The sequence below is a fragment of the Camelina sativa genome, chromosome 19 (assembly GCF_000633955.1).
Source record: "Camelina sativa cultivar DH55 chromosome 19, Cs, whole genome shotgun sequence".
In the NCBI taxonomy this organism is placed as follows: domain Eukaryota; kingdom Viridiplantae; phylum Streptophyta; class Magnoliopsida; order Brassicales; family Brassicaceae; genus Camelina; species Camelina sativa.
In genome coordinates, this window is record NC_025703.1 from 6,854,207 (window position 1) to 6,876,504 (window position 22,298).

Below are 22,298 nucleotides of genomic sequence, written 5' to 3' on the forward strand. Positions count from 1 at the left end.
TTTTTTTTTTTGTTGATTCGATTTGGTCGACACAAATGGATTAAAAGTGGGGTTTATATGCACAACCGATTTGTGGAAGTTACTTACTTTGTTCGTTTGTGATTAATTTAAGTCAACTTAATCTTCAAAGCAATTAATTAAGTTCTTATCACATTTTTAATTCCACGTGGTTTAGGAGAAAGGACTCGTTATATTATATATGTTTGAATCATCGAATTTGAATGATTATTAATTTATATGCATGTGATGTCGAGTTATTTTATAGATTTATTTGTGTACATTGATATGTGAACTACTAATATATCGATCTGATCAAGGTCTTCTTCCACATGTTTAATGTGAAGTCCTAATGACAATCTTTGGAGAAGAAAAAAATATATACGACATTTATAATTTTTATTTTAGTAAGCATGGTAGAGGGCTCTAGGTAGCTTGAGAAGTTGCTCAATCAAATTTGAGTTGTATTTCCTCTTGTGCGCATGTCACACTCACACCGTTGCTAATTATAGAAATAACAGGCAAAAATCATTTAGAGTTTTTTATAATAGCATTATTATTACACTATATATAAATATATAATATATAGTCTCTCTGACTAATAAATTAAAAATAATAAAAATTGCTTTGAAAGTACTATACAATATATTTTTTTGTGAAACATAATTTAGTTCTAAACTTGTTATGAAATGGATCGGAGGAAATAAACACTGTCAGTAACAACTTTTGATGGCAAAAATATTCACACAGATTTCGTTTAACATATGGTCACTTTTCTTGTTGTAATTAGATCACACAATATCAGCAACCACATAAACAATTGAGTCAATACTAGCTTAATAGTTAAATATATCACACCAACTGAATAATTGTTAGACGCAATTAAAATTGATATACGTATACAGTATAGTATACTGATATATATCGTGCGTCGTGATTGAGTTATTAAAAAGATCGAAGTGTATCATTTTACACTAGGATAAAAAGAGGTACGTATGATTCTATATAACATTGTAATTAATTATGTGTTATCAATTACATAAAATGAGATTTGGTCGTCACTCGTCACTGTTGTGTAAATGAAGTTGAAGTCGACGAAGATTGTGTCACAGGTTTTAGGTCTAATTAGGCGGATAAGTGTCAGACATCATCACCCTTTTGTCTCTGTCTTAATTACATATTCGAGTTCCTTTCTTTAATCATATGAAGTAAAAGTTAGGTTTTTTATTTGTCCCATTAATTTACACACTTTAATTGAATAATAGCAAACTTTTGTCATATTGAACCTTTCTCGTAGCTGACGGATCCCGAATTGATACTAAACAGCAAGTTGAGTTATATTATTTGATGAGATCACCGAAAAAAACATGTTTAAAATATAAACAGAAACGCTTTTCTTATACCAGATAACAAAATTATGATTCCGGATTTGAATTTTGTGCATTCATCTAGCAGAAGTTAGTATCGTTATATTTGTTACCATTAAACCTATATATGTATCTCGATTCATTCAGATTTAACATTCAAAACCGAACTATTTCGTTTGAAATGTTTCTAGTCCCCGTATCATCATGGCATGGTAACACTCGTCAAAAGACAGTATTTTCCATGTAGATTGCCTTAGTCGAAGAGCTTTCAATGCTTAAATGACACTTTTTGACGTATGCACTTTAAACAGTTTATAAATGGTGGGTTTGTTCCTAAGTGTACATCATCTGTTACAAATCCAATTTAGATGACACAAACGGTCCAATATATCTAACCTTTTTTGGGGGTACTTTTTGTGCCCTTTTTCTGTTAGTATAAGCACCAGGTTCATGTATCGATTACTGACAAACAAGAGACGAGTTTTAAAAATATCGCTAGTTTAATTAAACCGAATTATGACCTAGTGTATGAAGTACTTTATTTGAAGTATTAGGTAGCCTAATATTATTTTGCAAGCACGTATATCTCTATTGGTGTGCAAAGGGACAATTAGTGATACATCCCATTCTACCTTCTACTACGTGTGAGTGATCCTAATTTATAGAATTATTAAAAAGACACTTTTTGGGGACATTTTTAAGAAATTGGAATGAGACATATAAGATTAGCATGCTTGCGATTGACCCCCAAAAAAGATTGTCTAAAGATAAACTCATAGATTTAAATTGGGAGGGTTGTATTATTGGTGCTTGTCTACATACTTAATATATAAATAAATATAAGGTTTCAATTATAATTTTTATAACTGATAAAAAGTACAAATTGCAATTAAACAGCGCCTAACTTTTTTCACAATATCTTGCTTTGTGCCAAAACGGATTATGCACTTGTCTTTTTCTTTGTGTTGTCGCAAGTCACAAATAAACCTGTTTTTAAGTTAAACAGATACATACAAAACATATTGGGCATGTAGATGAGTCCACTAAACTTCAAGCTTCTCTAGATGGCCCAAAACCATGACTCAAAATATGGCAAGAAAATTAAAGGGCAATTATGGTACCAATTACTTCCAAAAATATATTCAACGTAATAATATATCTGATCCACCGAAATATATTCATCATGTCATGTGTACATGAAACAAAAAAATAAAAGTTAAAAACATCAACGTAGTATATATTGGACGCATGTCGGAACGGGATAGGCTCATGTTGCATTACCCAAAGAAAGAACACAAACAAATTTTATGTTTGTGTATCTAATATCTATAATTAGATAAGGAAACTTCGTATCCAAACCAAATGATGAAACTAGTCTACCTTTCTAGCTGTCAATGATTGCATCTTGTTCCTATGTTTGTTGCCTTCCGAAATGGTTAATTGACTAAATGCGTGTTTGTGATAACTAAACGATAAATATATCATACTATATTATCTCCACCATATTTTTTTGGGTGTGACCTTGAAATGGGTAATATAGTTGTAAAATAAGTATGACAGGTTGTGTTGAATAAGAAATTGCTTACGAAAACGGAAATGACTAGTCGATGTTTTGGTTATCTTTTAACTATTTAATCGAAAATAGTTTAAAATGTAAGAGTGATCAAGGACTGGTATTTGTTGATAACGTTCTTTTTTATAAAAAAAACTTCTTGTGAAGAAAGAAAGACACATGGGTGTATTTGATTGGCTTCTTGAAACAAAGTAAAAAAACTCACGAGGATTAAATTAAAGAAAGGAAATGCCTTGTGTCCGTCTTCTTATATTTATTTTTTTCCCGTCTAAATATTTAATATACAAAAAAATAATTAGAGAAAAAACGAAATTAAAAAAACATATACATCTCAATGAGGATATTTGCATTATTAATTGACTTTTTTTTTTCTTGGGTGGAAAAAACATCACGAATTAATCAGATTGCAAAAAATGTTTCAAACAAATAACAAAAAAAATTATATATTAATGGGAGTTTAATAAAAAAGTCTTACAATATCTACATATATGATAGGACAATAAAAGTATGAAATTTAAAATAAAAAGAAGCTATTTTCAGGAATAAAATCCTCTATATTTTCCTTTATATAAAAAAGTTTTTGATTTGTAGTAGTAGTTGTCAGTAATTACTAATAACGCGTCTGTCTAATTAAATTCATAATAATTTATATAAATCCTAATTATGGAATGTATGTATTTTTTTGGGACCATATTCTACATTCCGTGGGCCAATAAAAACATACACATATATTACGCAGTTAACAAAAAAAAAGAAATTAAATTCGGAGTTTTTAATTGGGTACGGGAAGGTGTAGGCTATGATCCGTGTGACTGAGATTATTGACGCGACGATGTCGCTTTCTCTGCCACAGAAAAACATGAATATATCATATCAGTCAATACCTCCAAATTTTCTCATTTGTTTTTTATTTATTTTTTTAATTTTAATTTTTCGAAAGAAAAAAAAAAAAATCAAAGGGGGGAAAGAAGAAACAATCCCTCAAAATTCGAGTATTGAAGACGACGACGACGATCTTCTTGTGTGACTTGAATTAGCTTTCTCTGCTCAAAGGTAAAATTCGATTCGTTCAATTCAGATGAGTTTTAGGGTAAACATTTTTTTTTTTTTTTCACGAAAACGATTCGCCTTCTCTTTTTGTGATTCATCATGATCGTGAGATTTTTTTTTTGAATTTTTCCATATTCTGGTAATTATTAGGTTTTGCTTGATTTTAAGTCGCCGTTGCATATCCCTGGAAAAATATGTTTTAGAAAAACAGAACGAAGGTTTCTTTGATCGACCCCCAGATTTTTTTTTTTTTTTTTTTTTTTTTTTTTTTTTTTTTTTTTTTAAATATGATTGGTGTTTGTGTTAATCTGCGAATTAGATCGTTTTGATGTCTTCATGTTGAAACCAATTTTTTAGCATTTTAACTTTGGTATATGTGTTGTTTTGATTTTCAGTGAGAGAGGTGAAGCTCAAAGGGGTCTCTTGATTTGCTATAATCAGCCTTTTTGGAGAATGATAGACCATCGGTATGTGCTTGAGTTTTCTCGAAGAAGGATGAATCGATACGAGCCAATCTGATTGAGATTATATATATTTATTTTGCTGGAGATTACAGTAGCAGTTGGATTTTTTTTTTAAAGGGTTTTCCATTTGTTTAGGGTGTTGTTGAGCTTTTTATTATTATTATTTGGATTCTAGACTTTCCATGACCGTCCTAGCATGATGGTTGGGAAGGTTTGGAAGATTTTAGATGGGTACAAGAGATAGTAATAGGACATTCTCTGAGATTGTGAGTCTGGTCAAATCCTGGCTCCCCTGGCGATCCGAGCCAGCTACCGTGTCCAGGGATTTTTGGATGCCTGATCAGAGCTGTCGTGTATGTTACGAGTGTGATTCTCAGTTTACCCTCATCAATCGTAGGCACCATTGTCGTCTCTGTGGCAGAGTTTTCTGTGGCAAGTGTACTTCTAACTCTATACCTTTTGTTCCCACCACCGACTTGAGAACTCCCCGTGAGGAGTGGGAGAGGATCCGTGTTTGCAATTATTGTTTCAGGCAATGGGAGCACGGTGATGGTGGACCGCATGTTTCGCATATCACTGAACTTAGCACTTCACCTTCAGAGACAAGTCTTCTTAGCTCAAAGACTAGTACAACTGCCAATAGTAGTAGCTTTGCTCTTGGCTCCATGCCAGGACTAGTTGGTCCTTATCAAAGGGCTCAACATAGTTCTGATGTCAACTTGCACGGGGTTTCTTCGATGGAGACGAGCACAACCAGGCAAGGCAAAGAAACTTCAAGGAGGAGCAGCTGCATTGCCACTGATGTGGAAGATCCTTCTCGCTTTGCTCTAAATAGGTACTCCTTTTCTCTCACTTCTCTTTGGTCTCATTAGTAAGAGTGAAGCTTATTAAACTCTTCAAACGAGCTCTAGGGTAGGTCCTGTGGCCTTTGACCACGCTTTTTATGCTATTCCAGGGTAGAGGTCGATCAAAATATTTCTTCGGCTTGTGAAGTATGTAAACACAACTTATTTTCTGTGTCAAAACTAGGAAATCAGGGTACTTTAGATTCACAGTCTTGTTTGGGTAACTTATTTATTGTTTTCTTGTCTGCATCAGGAGTGATGATGAGTACGACGAGTATGCTGAGACGTGTCATTCTCCTCGAGCTAATGAATATTATGGTCCTTTGGAATATGATGAGATGAGCATTGATGATGGCCCCTGTAAGCATCTCTCCGCTGACCAGAAAAGTTTAAGCAGCTCTCCACTCATTGATCAGTGTCTTGAATCACTGATTCGGGAAGGAGCAGAACAGCTACACAAGAAAGATGAGCATGATGGTCGTGAAGAATGTGAAGCTCCTTCTCCAGCAGACATTTCAGATGATCAAGTGGCAGAACCGGTGGATTTCGAGAACAATGGACTTTTGTGGGTTCCACCTGATCCAGAAAATGAAGAAGATGAGAGAGAAAGTGCTTTGTTTGATGAGGAAGATAATGAGGGAGATGCCTCAGGTGAGTGGGGATACTTACGACCTTCCACTAGCTTTGGAAGTGGAGATTACCGTGGCGAGGATCGAACAACTGAAGAGCACAAGAAGGCTATGAAGAATGTGGTTGATGGGCACTTTAGGGCTTTGCTTGCACAACTGTTGCAAGTTGAGAACATCCCCGTGAGCGACGAAGAGGGCAAAGAGAGCTGGTTAGAGATTATCACCTCTCTCTCTTGGGAGGCTGCTAACTTATTAAAGCCTGATATGAGCAAAAGTGGAGGAATGGATCCTGGTGGCTATGTCAAAGTAAAGTGCTTAGCTTCTGGATTCCCACATGATAGGTAATAGAAGCAAAAACATTTAATCTCAAAATACTGCTGTCGAGTCCGTAGTGATTCATTTCACGCACTGTGTATTTTCATCATGTCATCTGGATATTTCTGAAGTTTCATTCTTTGGTAATCCATCTCGTGTTTTACTTTACAGCAAGGTTGTCAAAGGAGTTGTTTGCAAGAAAAATGTGGCCCATAGGAGAATGAGTGCAATGATTGAGAAAGCTCGAATATTGATTCTAGGCGGTGGACTTGAGTATCAAAGGGTCTCAAACCAGTTATCAAGTTTTGATACTTTGTTGCAACAGGTGAAAATTGCCTGCCACTTACATATTTACTTGTCTTCTCGTTGGTGGTTGGATATGGATTCTCTTATCTATGCCTAGACCCTTCTACTGACACATATTTTGGTTTTCAGGAAAAGGATCATCTAAAGATGGCTGTTGCAAAGATTCACGCGGAACGTCCAAATATTTTACTAGTCGAAAAATCAGTTTCTAGATTTGCGCAAGAGTATCTTCTAGCTAAAGACATATCTCTTGTTCTAAATATCAAGAGGCCACTTTTAGAACGCATTGCTCGCTGCACTGGTGCTCAAATAATACCTTCAGTAGACCACCTCTCCTCTCAAAAGCTGGGTAACTGTGAGAATTTTCGGGTTGATAGGTTTCTTGAAGAACATGGTTCAACTGGTCAAGTTGGAAAGAAAGTGGTGAAGACATTGATGTATTTTGAGAATTGTCCAAAGCCATTAGGCTTTACAGTAAGCACTCCCAACTATTAGAATTTAATATACAGAAACTTTGTTTTTAATCTGATTACCTCATGATATTACTTCTTACTTTTTTTAATGTTCTTTCTCCTTCAGATATTACTTAGGGGTGCAAATGAAGATGAGTTGAAAAAAGTGAAGCACGTGGTCCAGTATGGAGTTTTTGCAGCTTATCATTTGGCGCTCGAGACATCATTTCTTGCTGATGAGGGAGCCTCACCAGAACTTCCGTTGAATTCCCCGATTACGGTTGCACTTCCAGATAAATCTATGAGCATTGAACGTTCAATATCTACTGTGCCAGGTTTCACGGTCTCAACATATGAAAAATCTCCGACAATGCTATCTTGTGCTGAACCACAACGAGCAAACAGTGTCCCAGTATCAGAGTTGCTTTCGACCACCGCCAATCTATCCATCCAGAAGGATATAGATCCTATGATACCCAATGGTTCAGGCTGGCAGACTAGAGAAACAAACCCGAGTTTCGTCTTTTCACGCCATAATGTTTCACTGAATTTGCCTGGACGTGTGACAGAGAGCATAAAATCAGATTTGTCTGGAAGATCTTTACCGATGGATACACCAGCTGACAAAGGCAACCCAATTGTTGTGGCAGATGACACAATGGATAATTCCTTACATTCATCTGAGCAAGGCTTTGTGCGAAAGATCTCTCAAACTGGTACGAGCATTATGGTCGAAAACCAANCCAACTTTTGCAAGTTGAGAACATCCCTGTGAGCGATGAAGAGGGCAGAGAGAGCTGGTTAGAGATTATCNTCAGCGGTCCAACAACAAAACACTGAGAAACCAAAGGAAACACAATCTCAAAAAGAAGAATTTCCCCCGTCACCCTCTGACCACCAGAGCATTTTGGTTTCTCTCTCGTCCCGATCAGTGTGGAAAGGAACTGTGTGTGAGAGGTCTCACCTCTTTCGAATAAAATACTATGGTNGCAAAAACATTTAATCTCAAAATACTGCTGTCGAGTCCGTAGTGCTTCATTTCACGCACTGTGTATTTTCATCATGTCATCTGGATATTTCTGAAGTTTCATTCTTTGGTAATCCATTTCGTGTATTACTTTACAGCAAGGTGGTCAAAGGAGTTGTTTGCAAGAAAAATGTGGCCCATAGGAGAATGAGTGCAAAGATTGAGAAAGCTCGAATATTGATTCTAGGCGGTGGACTTGAATATCAAAGGGTCTCAAATCAGTTATCAAGTTTTGATACTTTGTTGCAACAGGTGAAAATTGCCTGCCACTTACATGTTTCCTTTTCTTCTCGTTGGTGGTTGGAAAATGGATTCTCTTGTCTATGCCTAGACCCTTCTACTGACACATATTTTGGTTTTCAGGAAAAGGATCATCTAAAGATGGCTGTTGCAAAGATTCACGCGGAACGTCCAAATATTTTACTAGTCGAAAAATCAGTTTCTAGATTTGCGCAAGAGTATCTTCTAGCTAAAGACATATCTCTTGTTCTAAATATCAAGAGGCCACTTTTAGAACGCATTGCTCGCTGCACTGGTGCTCAAATAATACCTTCAGTAGACCACCTCTCCTCTCAAAAGCTGGGTAACTGTGAGAATTTTCGGGTTGATAGGTTTCTTGAAGAACATGGTTCAACTGGTCAAGTTGGAAAGAAAGTGGTGAAGACATTGATGTATTTTGAGAATTGTCCAAAGCCATTAGGCTTTACAGTAAGCACTCCCAACTATTAGAATTTAATATACAGAAACTTTGTTTTTAATCTGATTACCTCATGATATTACTTCTTACTTTTTTTAATGTTCTTTCTCCTTCAGATATTACTTAGGGGTGCAAATGAAGATGAGTTGAAAAAAGTGAAGCACGTGGTCCAGTATGGAGTTTTTGCAGCTTATCATTTGGCGCTCGAGACATCATTTCTTGCTGATGAGGGAGCCTCACCAGAACTTCCGTTGAATTCCCCGATTACGGTTGCACTTCCAGATAAATCTATGAGCATTGAACGTTCAATATCTACTGTGCCAGGTTTCACGGTCTCAACATATGAAAAATCTCCGACAATGCTATCTTGTGCTGAACCACAACGAGCAAACAGTGTCCCAGTATCAGAGTTGCTTTCGACCACCGCCAATCTATCCATCCAGAAGGATATAGATCCTATGATACCCAATGGTTCAGGCTGGCAGACTAGAGAAACAAACCCGAGTTTCGTCTTTTCACGCCATAATGTTTCACTGAATTTGCCTGAACGTGTGACAGAGAGCATAAAATCAGATTTGTCTGGAAGATCTTTACCGGTGGACACACCAGCTGACAAAGGCAACCCAATTGTTGTGGCAGATGAAACAATGGATAATTCCTTACATTCATCTGAGCAAGGCTTTGTGCGAAAGATCTCTCAAACTGGTACGAGCATTATGGTCGAAAACCAAGACAATAGTTCAGAGCTTTCAGCGGTCCAACAACAAAACACTGAGAAACCAAAGGAAACACAATCTCAAAAAGAAGAATTTCCCCCGTCACCCTCTGACCACCAGAGCATTTTGGTTTCTCTATCGTCCCGATCAGTGTGGAAAGGAACTGTGTGTGAGAGGTCTCACCTCTTTCGAATAAAATACTATGGTAGTTTTGATAAACCCTTGGGACGGTTCTTGAGAGATCATTTGTTTGATCAGGTGAGTTTTTTTTTTTTTTTTTTTGTTTTAAGGTTTAACATTTCAGTTACAGCTTGCATAATAATTTGGTTACCTAAATGCATGCTCAAAACATTTTCAGAGTTACAGATGCCGGTCATGTGAGATGCCATCAGAAGCTCACGTTCACTGTTACACTCATCGACAAGGTAGCCTTACAATATCTGTCAAGAAGCTCCAAGATTATCTCTTACCTGGTGAAAAGGAGGGGAAAATCTGGATGTGGCATAGATGCCTGAGATGTCCGCGACCTAACGGCTTCCCTCCAGCTACTCTACGAGTGGTTATGTCTGATGCTGCATGGGGATTATCGTTTGGGAAGTTTCTGGAGCTCAGTTTCTCAAATCACGCAGCTGCTAGTAGAGTAGCTTGTTGTGGCCATTCTCTGCATAGAGATTGTCTTCGCTTCTATGGGTACTTATTTTCTTGCGTCCTCCTCAGGCCAAATGATTTCATTGTTTAAAAATTGTCTTATTTAAAAGTCTGTGTTTTTTTCCTAACAAGTTGTGCCCGTGCAGTTTTGGGAACATGGTTGCTTGCTTCCGTTACGCTACTATAGATGTTCATTCGGTCTACCTTCCACCATCAATTCTTAGTTTCAATTATGAGAATCAGGACTGGATACAGAGAGAGACAGACGAGGTAAAGTACCTGTGATCTTCTTAGATGCAGATTTGAAATCAAATACTTTGACTTGACTGAGTTCTCTGTCGTTTTTATTAAACAGGTGATAGAGAGAGCAGAGCTTCTGTTTTCTGAAGTTTTAAACGCTATTAGTCAAATTGCAGAGAAAGGTTTCAGACGTCGAATTGGTGAACTCGAAGAAGTGTTGCAAAGAGAGAAAGCAGAATTTGAGGTGATAAATTATGTTTTTATATTAAAGAGTATCTAAAACTCAGAGATGCAAAACAAATTGGTTTTATGTCTTTTAGCAAATGAGTGAAAATAGCCAAAACAAGACAAGGTCCGTTTTGTAACTATTCTTACATTTCTTTCAGGAGAATATGCGAAAGATGTTGCACAGGGAGGGGAAGGAAGGCCAACCCCTCGTGGACATTCTTGAGCTATACCGGATTCGCAGACAACTGCTTTTTCAGTCATACATGTGGGATCACCGCTTGATTAATGCATCAACTTTACATAAGCTTGAGAATAGTGATGACACAAAGAGAGACTTTGAGAAACCTCCATTGGCTAAGAGCCAGACGCTCCCCGAGATGAATGCTGAGAACAATTCCCTTCTTACTGGCTCAGAGGTTAATCTGAATCCTGATGGTGATTCTCCTGGCGACACTGGCTCCTTACATAATGTTCAGAAGGAAGCGGATACAAATCCAGATCTGAATCAGGAAAAGGATGATGGGGGAGAAGTTTCTCCAAGCAAGACCTTACCAGATACATCTTGTCCTCTGGAAAATAAACTTGATGTTCGCCGAACACAGTCTGATGGCCAGATAGTTATGAAAAATCTATCAGCCACTCTTGATGCAGCATGGATAGGCGAACGTCAAACATCTGTGGAGATTCCAGTCAACAATAAGGTCTTGCTTCCTCCTTCCTCCATGTCAAATTTCTCAACTTTCCCTCCAATCTCAGAGGGGCTAAAGCCTATAAATCTCCCAGAACAGCAAAATGAATTCAAGGTGGCCTATCCAGTTTCCCCTGCAGTGCTAAGTAAGAACTATGAGAATTCAGAAGACTCGGTAAGCTGGTTAAGTGTGCCATTCCTGAATTTCTACCGTTCCATTAATAAGAATTTCTTGCTTAGCTCTCAGAAGCTTGATAAATTTGGCGAGCATAGCCCTATCTATATATCATCTTTTAGAGAGGCAGAGCTTCAAGGTGGACCAAGGCTACTTCTGCCCGTAGGCTTGAATGATATTGTGGTTCCGGTTTATGATGATGAACCTACGAGTATGATTGCATACGCCTTGATGTCACCCGAATACCAACGCCAAACTTCTGTTGAAGGGGAATCTCTGGTTTCATATCCTTCCGAACTGAATATCCCTCGCCCAGTTGATGACACTATTTTTGACCCTAGCAGAAGTAATGGTTCAGTTGATGAGAGCATACTTTCAATGTCCTCGTCTCGCAGTAGCTCACTGCTTCTGGACCCACTATTATATACAAAAGCTTTACATGCTCGAGTTTCATATGGAGAGGATGGTACTCTTGGAAAAGTGAAGTACACAGTTACTTGTTACTATGCAAAACGGTTTGAAGCGCTGCGGGGTATATGTCTCCCTTCAGAACTTGAGTTTATAAGGTCTCTTAGCCGATGTAAAAAATGGGGAGCTCAAGGTGGCAAGAGTAATGTTTTCTTCGCTAAAACCCTGGATGATCGATTTATCATCAAGCAAGTCACCAAGACAGAATTGGAATCATTCATCAAATTTGCACCTGCTTACTTCAAATACTTATCTGAGTCTATCAGCACGAAAAGCCCAACCTGCCTGGCAAAAATCTTGGGAATCTATCAGGTATGAATAGCTAAGTTGGGAGATTTCCCGGTCAGTTTGATTCATTATTGATGAAAATATGTATTGTGTCAATAGGTCGCAACAAAGCAACTTAAGAGCGGGAAAGAAACAAAGATGGATGTTCTGATTATGGAGAATCTTCTGTTTGGAAGAACTGTGAAACGGCTTTATGACCTCAAAGGATCTTCCCGGGCTCGCTACAATCCTGACTCTAGTGGGAGCAACAAAGTCTTACTGGATCAAAACTTGATTGAAGCAATGCCAACTTGTCCCATTTTCGTCGGTAACAAAGCAAAACGATTGTTGGAAAGAGCAGTCTGGAACGATACTGCTTTTCTTGCAGTGAGTTTTACGCTTTGCAAACCATATAATCTTCACTATTCTGCAAACCATATAATATTCACTACTCTTTGATAAGGTTTGTCAATAAATATATTTTACGTGTTTGCAGTTGGGTGATGTGATGGATTATTCGTTACTAGTAGGCGTGGATGAAGAAAAGAACGAGCTAGTTCTGGGGATTATCGACTTCTTAAGGCAGTACACATGGGACAAGCATCTAGAGTCTTGGGTGAAATTTACAGGAATCTTAGGAGGACCAAAGAATGAAGCACCAACCGTAATTTCTCCAAAGCAATACAAGAGAAGATTCAGAAAGGCAATGACAACGTACTTCCTCATGGTCCCTGATCAATGGTCTCCACCTACTGTCGTTGCTAATGACTCCAGATCTGATCAACCTGAAGAAACCTCTCAAGCCGGTACACAAGCAGAGTGATATAAGGAATCATCATATTGAAAAGTGTGTTTTGGGTCTTGTATAGAATTTGGTATTTGGGAACACATAATTTATTCATTTATTGGAAGATTGGGTTGCTGTCAGATATCGATTTTGTTTGCTGTTATTTTTTAGATTTTGGGTCGTTACTGTAGAGACTTAGGAGATTGTCTTGAACATTCCTCAGAAAGATGTGAGATTATTTCATTTTTATCCTCTCTGTACAAAAAAAAAAGAAAAAAGAAAGAGAGACATTTCTCTTGTGTATAGCTTTGCTTTAATGTGTTATGATTTTATGAAAGATTCTTTTGTTATATGCTTCATCTTCATACCCTTTTCTTTGTCATAAAACTTCAGAAAAGATTGAATTCAGAATCTGGACATATATTCATGCTTGTGTTCTTACAAAAGATCGAAACAAGAAAGAAGCAAATCGCTGCTTCTTTCACAGCCTTTTTTGGTCTGTACATTCTTTATTCAAGAAGCTATTTTGAAGAGAGAACAGGTTCTGAGTTTTAGAAAGAAAACAAAAAAAGAGAGTTAGAGAAAGTCAAAGTTGTTCCAGTTGATCATCTTTAATTCTGGTTTTGAAGCAATTATCTGTTCTTGGCCATCTTTCTCTGCACCGCTCAGTTCCTGATAACTTCTTTGCAGAAGATCAAGAATCTCTACCTCTCTGTTGTTTTACCAAATCCAATTATTATTAATAACATCGGAAACAAGATCGATCTGATTATATATAATTTAGGATTAGGAACTTTATCGTACCTTGAGTAAGAAGCTACCATCGGACACTGTGTGGGACAACGAGGACCTTCATCGTATCCTTCACATATGACCTCTCCATTATCATCTGTGTAACAAATGATCCCTTGCGTCGGATCTTCAAAGACCTGTTTCAAGAAAGAGAAAGAAAAAAACAAAAACCCGAATTTCAAAAACCATATTTTGCCAAATGGGTTGTGTCTAAACTTTCAAGAAATCAAGAATTAAAGCAAGAAAGACGAGGATCTTACGGTGTTCTTGGTGGGGTATCTGATCGGCTGAGGCTGTGAAACTGTGACTTGTTTGGCTTTAACTTGAACTTGACTCTGTTGAAGCATCATCAAAGTCTTTGATCTTAATGTTTTTGGAACAAAACATGGTGTTTTAAGAGGAAGACTAAGGTTAGTTGAATAGGCCATCATAGCCTTTGCGATTCTCTTTTTCCCAGAAGAAACTTTGATCTCTTCTTTTTGGACAAAGTGTTTGGTTTATAGGTCTCAAGAACTTTGAAAACAAAATATATATATACTTAAACAACAATAATTATAATAGGATTCCGATAACTGGTTGAATCTGAGTTGTTTAATTATGAATTTATAATCTGAGTTGTTTTTTTAGACGCAAGATGCAGATTAAATAATAGCCGATAAGAGTGGTCTCCTTTGTTAACTGGTTTAGTTGTCTTTTTCGTGGGGTTCTTCTAATGGTTTCGTTTTTCTTCTTCTTACGTTAATGAACCACTGAGAAACCGTTGAATTTATCTACACATATTCATGTGTATGTCTAGTCATTTAGGTCTGTTTTTAGTTAAATAATTGTCTAGACTCAAATCATTTGAAATCAGTTGTAGAAACATCACTATATTAGTTGAAGATTATTTTCTATCTGCACTATTATTATTATGTCATTACATCAATTCCAAAAATAATGTATGCAATGGCTATTTTGCCCAATCGGATTATTTAGACAAGAAGTTACTTATATGGTGCCGTCCAGTGACGCGAATTAATTTATTATATAATCAATCGTAGCACGTGTCAGTATATCCATAAAAGTCATCACAAAGAATTATTGCACATGTCAAATAATTGGTGACTCATGACTGGTTAAACTAATGTTGGCTAAACATGGAGACATCGTCGTCGTCGTCGTACTCTTTGGAAAACTCTGTCTCTTCCTAAGCTCAATAAGTTGTTATTACTTGCCATATAGTAATATTATCTCGCTGGTTTAATTATACAACCAAACTATACATGATAACGAATATTCTTCCATCAAATTAAATAAGCTTATGCGAATCTTATTTTCATTTGTGTTCTTTAAAAAAGAAACTACAAATTTTGACAAGTTTCTGAGTCATCAACAACTTTGGAATCCTTAATAGTTCATCATGGACATTTTTAACCAAAACAAATATGGTACTACTATATAAATAAATAAACTTAAATGGTGGAATCATAGATAAGAGTAGGTCACGTAACGTTGGAGAAAACTTCCAAAATTGCTTTACACTTCCACAAATCAATTTTAATTTTTTTTGTCGCTAGCTTAAGCCAAAAATATAGTGTTGATAGATAATGCTAATTGATTACTCGATCAGTAGTCTATAAATTATTAGATACTAAATACTATATATTTGTGGTCTATGTTTCAGGAGGTTAGGATGTTAAATACGTCACTAAAGTTTATATATCAATTTTCTAGAATCGTTGTCCACTAAAATCATCCCGGAGTGGTGGCCTAACTTATCATGAATCGTACGATCACTCCAATTTTATAATTACTTTAATTTTATATAACCAACTAGGATTATAAAAAGTCGATACCGTAATTATCAATGTTATCTTCATATAGTCTGTTATTTAATTACTATAAACATACGTCTACGAGACTACGACTAGTCGACTACGAGTGAAAAAAAATAGGTAATGGAACTAGTTATAATAATGTTAGACTAATTGAAGGCCCGTTTGATGAGATCTTTAAGCCCATTAAAGGCCCAAGTGTTCATCTAATTCTAACTTGTTGCTCAAGAGTGCTTCTCCGGAAGCTTAGAAAGGAGCAAACTGGGAAGACGAAGAAGAAGAAGAAGAGTTGTATCTTCGATTCGTGTAGATCAATTCAGCTGGTAAAGCTTTCTCGCTTCCATACAAGTTCTTTGTTTCTGTATTCTTCTTCGATCTGTGAAATGTTTAGGGTTTATAGCCTTTTTTTTTTTGTGCAGACATTGAGGTTTAATTTCAGATCGAAATCGAGAAGAAGATGTTTCTCACTAGGTAAAAATGTTTCTTCCTTCGATTTCGACGTAATCGTGTGTTATTGTTTCTGGGTTCGATTTTAACCCAGCAATTATGGTGTTTGTGTTGATCAAGTTTGTGTTTTTTTTTGGGTTATCTAAAGGACTGAGTATGACAGAGGAGTCAATACCTTTTCACCTGAAGGCCGTCTGTTTCAGGTGGAGTATGCCATTGAAGCTATCAAGGTACTTTCTCCATAATATACAGCAAAGTTTGATTTTTTTCTTGGATTTGGTTTCTTAAAACCCTTCTCCTCGAGTTAGTGGTGTGCTATGTTGGGGATAACTCTGTTAGATTGTGTATCCACTAAACCTCGAGGTTTTTGTTTGTAATGGTTTTTGGGTTGCAGCTTGGTTCTACTGCCATTGGTGTGAAGACAAAAGAAGGAGTTGTTCTTGCTGTTGAGAAGCGCATCACCTCGACCTTGCTGGTATATAATTTTACTCCTGCTATTTTACCTCTAAGACTCATGTGACTTCCCCTGTTTTTTATTTACATTTGTTACGTTTAGCAATACCAACTGGTTGATTTATTAGCATCTAAGAAGTACTATTTTCTTTGCTATTTCTGTGCCTTCATGATTTTGTTACATTCACAATTTTCTTCAAATTTAGTTTTGACTTGGCACTGTGTGATAGAATCTGATAGAGTCTACCTATAATAGTGACTGCTTTCTCAGTCGCTTTTTGTTTTTCTTTTAAGTAGGAGCCAAGCAGTGTTGAGAAGATTATGGAAATTGATGACCATATAGGATGTGCTATGAGTGGTCTGATTGCTGATGCGCGAACACTTGTTGAGCATGCACGAGTAGAAACTCAAGTGAGATCTCACTTTCTGTTTCTCATTGTTTTGTTTCTTACATCGAAAGTTCTTTCTGTTACCAACTATTTTATTTTTATGTTGTGCAGAACCACAGGTTCTCGTATGGTGAGCCAATGACTGTAGAATCTACAACTCAAGCTTTGTGTGATCTGGCTTTACGGTTTGGTGAAGGAGAGGAAGAGTCAATGGTATTAGTTGCCCCACTACTCTTGCTAGCTTAGGAAATGTTTAGTGGATTTCACTTCTTTATGCTTGGAATTTATGATCAACTACCAGAGATAGCCCTTGAACTGGGGATTAAGTTTTAGTTGTAAATTGATAGATTCAGCTCCCTAACTCTTCCATATTGTTTCAGCAGTTATTGTTTAGTTCTCTACGGTCTCCTTTTTATGTAAATGTACTTATGCTTAGTCTCACGAACTTTTTGCAGTCTCGTCCATTTGGAGTATCCCTTCTCATTGCTGGGCATGATGAAAATGGACCGAGCCTGTAAGTTTTTATTTGTGTAGCTTATTTCATTTCCCAACGGTCTATATGATCTCAAATTGGTATACAACAATGTTAAACAACTTAATCTTGTACAGGTACTATACAGATCCATCGGGAACATTCTGGCAATGCAATGCAAAGGCAATTGGGTCAGGCTCAGAAGGAGCTGATAGTTCTCTCCAAGAGCAATTCAACAAGGTAAAAATAACTTAGATTGTTTGGCTGTCCCAAGTACATTTACAGTATCCCTTTGGGTTTTTTCGTTGAACTTCAATTTTACGACTTTTACAGGATTTAACTCTGCAAGAAGCTGAAACAGTAGCTGTATCTATCCTAAAGCAAGTAATGGAAGAAAAGGTACTGAACTGATGTCAAGCTTGTTTACTTAAAGCCTGTTGCTTTCAACTCTGGTTTAGCCCTTTTTGACACTCTATATTTCTGGTTTAGGTGACACCAAACAATGTCGACATTGCCAAAGTTGCACCAGCTTATCACCTCTACACTCCTCAGGAGGTTGAAGCCGTCATCAGTCGTCTATGAAGAAATAAACCGGCATTTGCTTCCGTTTTATCTTACCTGGTTGGTTGGGTAATTTCTCAGGCTTGTCTGCTTCCGGTTCTCTAAACTAAAAAGACTTTTCTTTCACGGATCGCACGAAACTTCTCACTTTTGTATTAGTCAGATGATGAATTATATCCAGTTGAGTTTCATTGAGCTTTCAATCTACATTTTTGTTTGTCTTAATCATCTATAGTTCTTTACAACCCTTAAACCGGGGACTACAAAGAACTATCAAGAGAAACTCTGTTAGAGTACACATGTGACGTGTTTGCTTTAACCATCCATGTTTGTAAATCAAAGCGTCAATTCAATATCCCTCCTACCAACGAACCCTTTTCCATTAACAGCTGCAAAACCAAAACATGACCAGTCCCTATTAGAACCAAACCAAACGGGTGAAACCGGAAATAACTTTACTTACAGGAAGTGGCGGTTTGAAAGGTAATGATGTTAGGTTTGTCGTTCCTGTTAAGGCTACCGGAGACGACCGTCTTCGTGATCTCGTCGCCGTACATTACAATAATTTTCGTCACGTTAACATTTCTAACATAATGACCTTCCTTTACGTGTATAACGAATCTTGAACTGATTTTTTCAGGGACAGAAGCCACAGCCTCGCTGATTGTCCGGTACTTTCCAGTTCCATCTTTGGCTACCTTTACATTAGGAGTCAAGTTGCAAGTCATCATGAGTCCTTTGCGGTCCTCATTACCAAACAAATCCGGAAAACTCGATTCTGTCTCTAAAAAACCAAGTGCACTCTTGTTATCATCTTGTTTGGTCAATCCACCAAAGATTTTAGTCACAATGGCTAAGCTATTGCTCACAAGCTCTCTCCTTTCTTCATAGAATCTCTAAGTCTCTTAATTATGTTAATATTTCTCATGTAACTCGAGAAATCAAACTCCATAATCTCATCAAAACCTTCCAAACAAGTCTCTTGATCAATGAGACAATGATCACATAACTCAACTTCCCTCTAATCTCATCGATTTCCGCATCAGTCGTAACCTTCCAAACTCATCAAAACGTTCGATCGTTTCCCTCAGATACTCCAACGAATCAGCGATCATCTCATCACATACTTTCAAACTAGACAAAACAGATTCATCAGGTGAAACAAGCTCACTCAAAACCCCGAAAATCTTCACATGGTTCTTCCACAGCTGTGACCAAAGAAGCCCTAAAGAGAACTCTAGGCTAGCTCAGTAGAATTTACGGACAAGAGCGGCGAGTAACAATGATCAGAGTACAACGTCACGTTGCAATTTCGAAACTCTTCGTTGACTTATACCAGTCAAAATCCGTCTCGATGATGACTTCACTTCACATCCTCTGTTCCAAAACAGAGCCTTTCCCACCACAAACTTAAGCATCGCCGTTAAAATGATTGAGAAACTGTCCACCACCTTCAAACACTGCCATATCCATGATCGCTGCAACTTCTGGCAACCACGACAAGACTCCATTTTTACTTCATTTCTCTTTGTGTGTCCTCAAGCGTGTAAAACAGAAGTTTTTAACTAGAAATAGATATGTTCGGTACGTATATATTAACAACTTAGAACCATTTTAATTAATGACCTCATCTAATCTTGTCTTAATATACTTATTAGAAAGTAGAAACAGACAAATTGAAAGCTGCTTGATAACAAATGTGAGTTCACACTTTACCATTACACTAGATTACGACCCGTGCTAGAGCACGCGTTAAAATTTATTTTATTTATATTATAATTTTAGACTAATTAATGTATAATGTTTTTTTTGTAATCAACCCATATTTAATCTATAGTCTATTTTGTAACCAATTTATAAAAATTATATATTCTACCAAAAAATGTTGTGTACTTCCGTTTTATTATATAGAGGATTACATCGATTTTTGGTTTTAACGGTTAAATTTGAAATTCATAATTTATATATGTACTACGTGTTAGACCAAAACTAATAACATACATACGATATAATGGGAATTGATGATGCAAATCATTAATAGTAATAGAGGAGCTTATCATGAAATCTGAAATCCTTAAAAATAAAATATATTTTTTTGAAGTTACAAAAGAATATATTGAATTTTTAAAAATAAGAATATCTAGCTAAAAAAATCTTTAAATGCTTCTTAAGATAATCTAAAATATAAAATAGTACGAACGAAATAATATTTTAAAAAATAAATAAATTGATAACATCATTATTATTAAGTCTGTTGAAACGGCACTCCCATCGCCGGTAACCAATCACCACCTCGGAGAAAATTGGCAACGGTAAACCTCGCAGCCTCAGCATCAGACATAACAGGCTTGTACCCGGCCCATTTAACTCTATTGGACACATCCGACCCAGGCCCCGAATTCTTGTACTCTCCATACAATATAGTCGAAGGCGGCTCTTTATTGTCTTCCCACGAATGCCACCCAGCTGGATTAACGAACGACCCAATCACCGATTGCATAATCACCGTCGTCGAAAACTCCTTCCACGGACGGCCAAGATACACTTCAGCAGTTACATTTCCGTTGGGGGAGATTGTACAACGCTGGATCGTTGTACCAGAGTTCTGATTCTGATCCTTTTTACCTTCAGCAGTGATAGTGATGTACTGACCCTTAAGCGGCTGACGCGGTCGGATAGTGCAATCCTGGAAGACGACGGTGGCAGCTCCGAAGATGAAATCGACTGTTCCGGTGACGTCACAGTTACGGTAGAACTGACGGTTAGAGTGAGGGTAGAGAGTATCCTGGAAACCATCGAATGAGCATTGGTAGTAAACTGAGAGATCGGCTCCTGATCGGAATGCCACCGCTTGATGCTTCTCTGGTCCGGCGGTGTTTATGATTTTGATGTCCTTCATCATGAATCCTTGGCCTTGGGTTGCTGCATCAAGGGTAAACTCGTAATAAGTCCAAAGTATTAAACATAAATGAAAAACGACCGCGTTTTAAAATAAGTTACGGTGGATGGATATCTAAATTATTACCAAATCAAGGTAAAAATGGCCTAAAGAGTACAGTCACTAAAATACTCATCAAAATCGGGTAAATAAGATGAGAGAGTATATACCAAACGTCGCCGTTTGAAAAGTGGGAGTGCCCTTGGCCCAGTTTCTGCTACCGGAAATAATGGTCTTCTCCTGGCCGTCGCCGTACATCAAAACATTCCACTTGCTCTTATCCAAAAGCACATTCTCAACATACGTACCTGCTTTCACGTATATAACGAACACCGTATTCCCCTTGTTCGGAACTCTCGCCACGGCTTCGTTAACCGTCTTCACATCGCCGGAGCCATCAGCCGCAACGACGACGTTTGGGGTTAGATTCTTCGCTTGGAGTAAGCGTCTCACACGTGGGCTAACCCAATGGGGAAACGAATCGGCCGAATTGAGGAGTCGTCTCCGGTGAATCGGGATCCCGAAATCGCTTAGCGTAGAGAGGACCTTCGCGACGATGGCCAAGCTGTTGCTGGTGTACTCGCCCGAGTTAACCATGGCGGATTTGAGCTTCTGCGTGATTGTCGAATTCGCGTAATCGGTTTTGATCTGGACGAGTTCATCGAGCGCGTCGAGACACGTGTCGTGGCTTGTAAGGGCGGCGCTGAGCCACGTTTTGAGATCGTCGATCTTGGTCGAGTTGAGAATATTCTTCCCGTCTCCGACCTCCATGGCGGAAACGGTCGCGTTAACACGATCAATCGCGTCGTCGAACAGATCTCCGCAAACGCCGAGGGCCGATTTGATTCTCTCGTCGTTGGTCCCCTCCGCGAGCTTCGTCGGCAAATCGGAAATCGAATTGAGCTCGTCGGCGACAACCTTCAACGAGAGCTTGAATAAAACCTCCGGATCCGTCGTGTTGGACGCTGGAAACTTCGAGATGCTTGAGATACAAGAAGAAGGGTAACGAGTGACGCTGCACACCGTTTTGAGTGAAGCGGCTGGAGTCAACTCGGGGGTTGAATTCGGTCTTGGTTTAGGAGAGTTGTTTCTCCGGCTATGAACAGCGACGGCGACGACGGAGCTGATTATAATCGCCACCAGAACAGCTACGGACAGGCCCATGTAGATAAATCGCTTTGCCGTCTTCCTCTTCAAGGCTAAATCTTCAGCTTCGTTAACTTTGCCATAGCTGTTCTTGATTGAATTCATAGTATCCATTAGAAAAACAAAAATGAAAAAAAACAAAACAAACTCTGTTTCTAGGAGGGTTTATAGTGTTTGAACGGGAATGAAGAATTGGTATTGATGTGATTGCTTTATATATAAGTTGTGTGGAAGAAAACGTCAATATTTTTACGTGTGAGGAGTTTATTCTTGCGATGTTCTTAAGGAAGTATGTGTAAATGATCCATTAGGATTAGGCATGTATGATATTCATCATGTGTTGTCAC

The 22,298-nt window shown here is 37.7% G+C and overlaps 5 protein-coding genes across 5 annotated transcripts; 2 read left to right on the forward strand and 3 right to left on the reverse strand.

The window, feature by feature from the left end:
• Positions 3,851–13,188, forward strand: LOC104765240 (1-phosphatidylinositol-3-phosphate 5-kinase FAB1B). The gene is made up of 12 exons (XM_010488924.2): positions 3,851–3,990; positions 4,383–5,286; positions 5,550–6,266; positions 8,124–8,277; positions 8,389–8,733; positions 8,839–9,696; positions 9,797–10,128; positions 10,233–10,356; positions 10,442–10,570; positions 10,713–12,197; positions 12,273–12,539; positions 12,649–13,188. The coding sequence occupies exons 2-12, from the start codon at positions 4,679–4,681 to the stop codon at positions 12,973–12,975; spliced, it is 5,346 nt and encodes a 1,781-aa protein (XP_010487226.1). The 5' UTR covers positions 3,851–3,990; positions 4,383–4,678; the 3' UTR covers positions 12,976–13,188.
• Positions 13,344–14,350, reverse strand: LOC104765242. The gene is made up of 3 exons (XM_010488925.1): positions 13,992–14,350; positions 13,744–13,868; positions 13,344–13,651 (listed from the first exon to the last, which is right to left on the reverse strand). The coding sequence occupies exons 1-3, from the start codon at positions 14,160–14,162 to the stop codon at positions 13,516–13,518; spliced, it is 432 nt and encodes a 143-aa protein (XP_010487227.1). The 5' UTR covers positions 14,163–14,350; the 3' UTR covers positions 13,344–13,515.
• LOC104765243 (proteasome subunit alpha type-5-B) lies at positions 15,757–18,095 on the forward strand. Its single transcript, XM_010488926.2, has 10 exons — positions 15,757–15,868; positions 15,965–16,016; positions 16,141–16,222; positions 16,387–16,467; positions 16,743–16,856; positions 16,946–17,047; positions 17,290–17,348; positions 17,444–17,546; positions 17,640–17,705; positions 17,796–18,095. The coding sequence occupies exons 2-10, from the start codon at positions 16,003–16,005 to the stop codon at positions 17,886–17,888; spliced, it is 714 nt and encodes a 237-aa protein (XP_010487228.1). The 5' UTR covers positions 15,757–15,868; positions 15,965–16,002; the 3' UTR covers positions 17,889–18,095.
• On the reverse strand, positions 18,204–19,378 carry LOC104767507 (pectinesterase 1-like). The gene is made up of 4 exons (XM_010491527.1): positions 19,163–19,378; positions 18,921–19,075; positions 18,331–18,746; positions 18,204–18,256 (listed from the first exon to the last, which is right to left on the reverse strand). Exons 1-4 carry the CDS (start codon positions 19,376–19,378, stop codon positions 18,204–18,206), a joined length of 840 nt encoding a protein of 279 aa, XP_010489829.1.
• On the reverse strand, positions 20,036–22,244 carry LOC104765244 (pectinesterase 1-like). The gene is made up of 2 exons (XM_010488927.2): positions 20,976–22,244; positions 20,036–20,789 (listed from the first exon to the last, which is right to left on the reverse strand). Exons 1-2 carry the CDS (start codon positions 22,063–22,065, stop codon positions 20,113–20,115), a joined length of 1,767 nt encoding a protein of 588 aa, XP_010487229.1. The 5' UTR covers positions 22,066–22,244; the 3' UTR covers positions 20,036–20,112.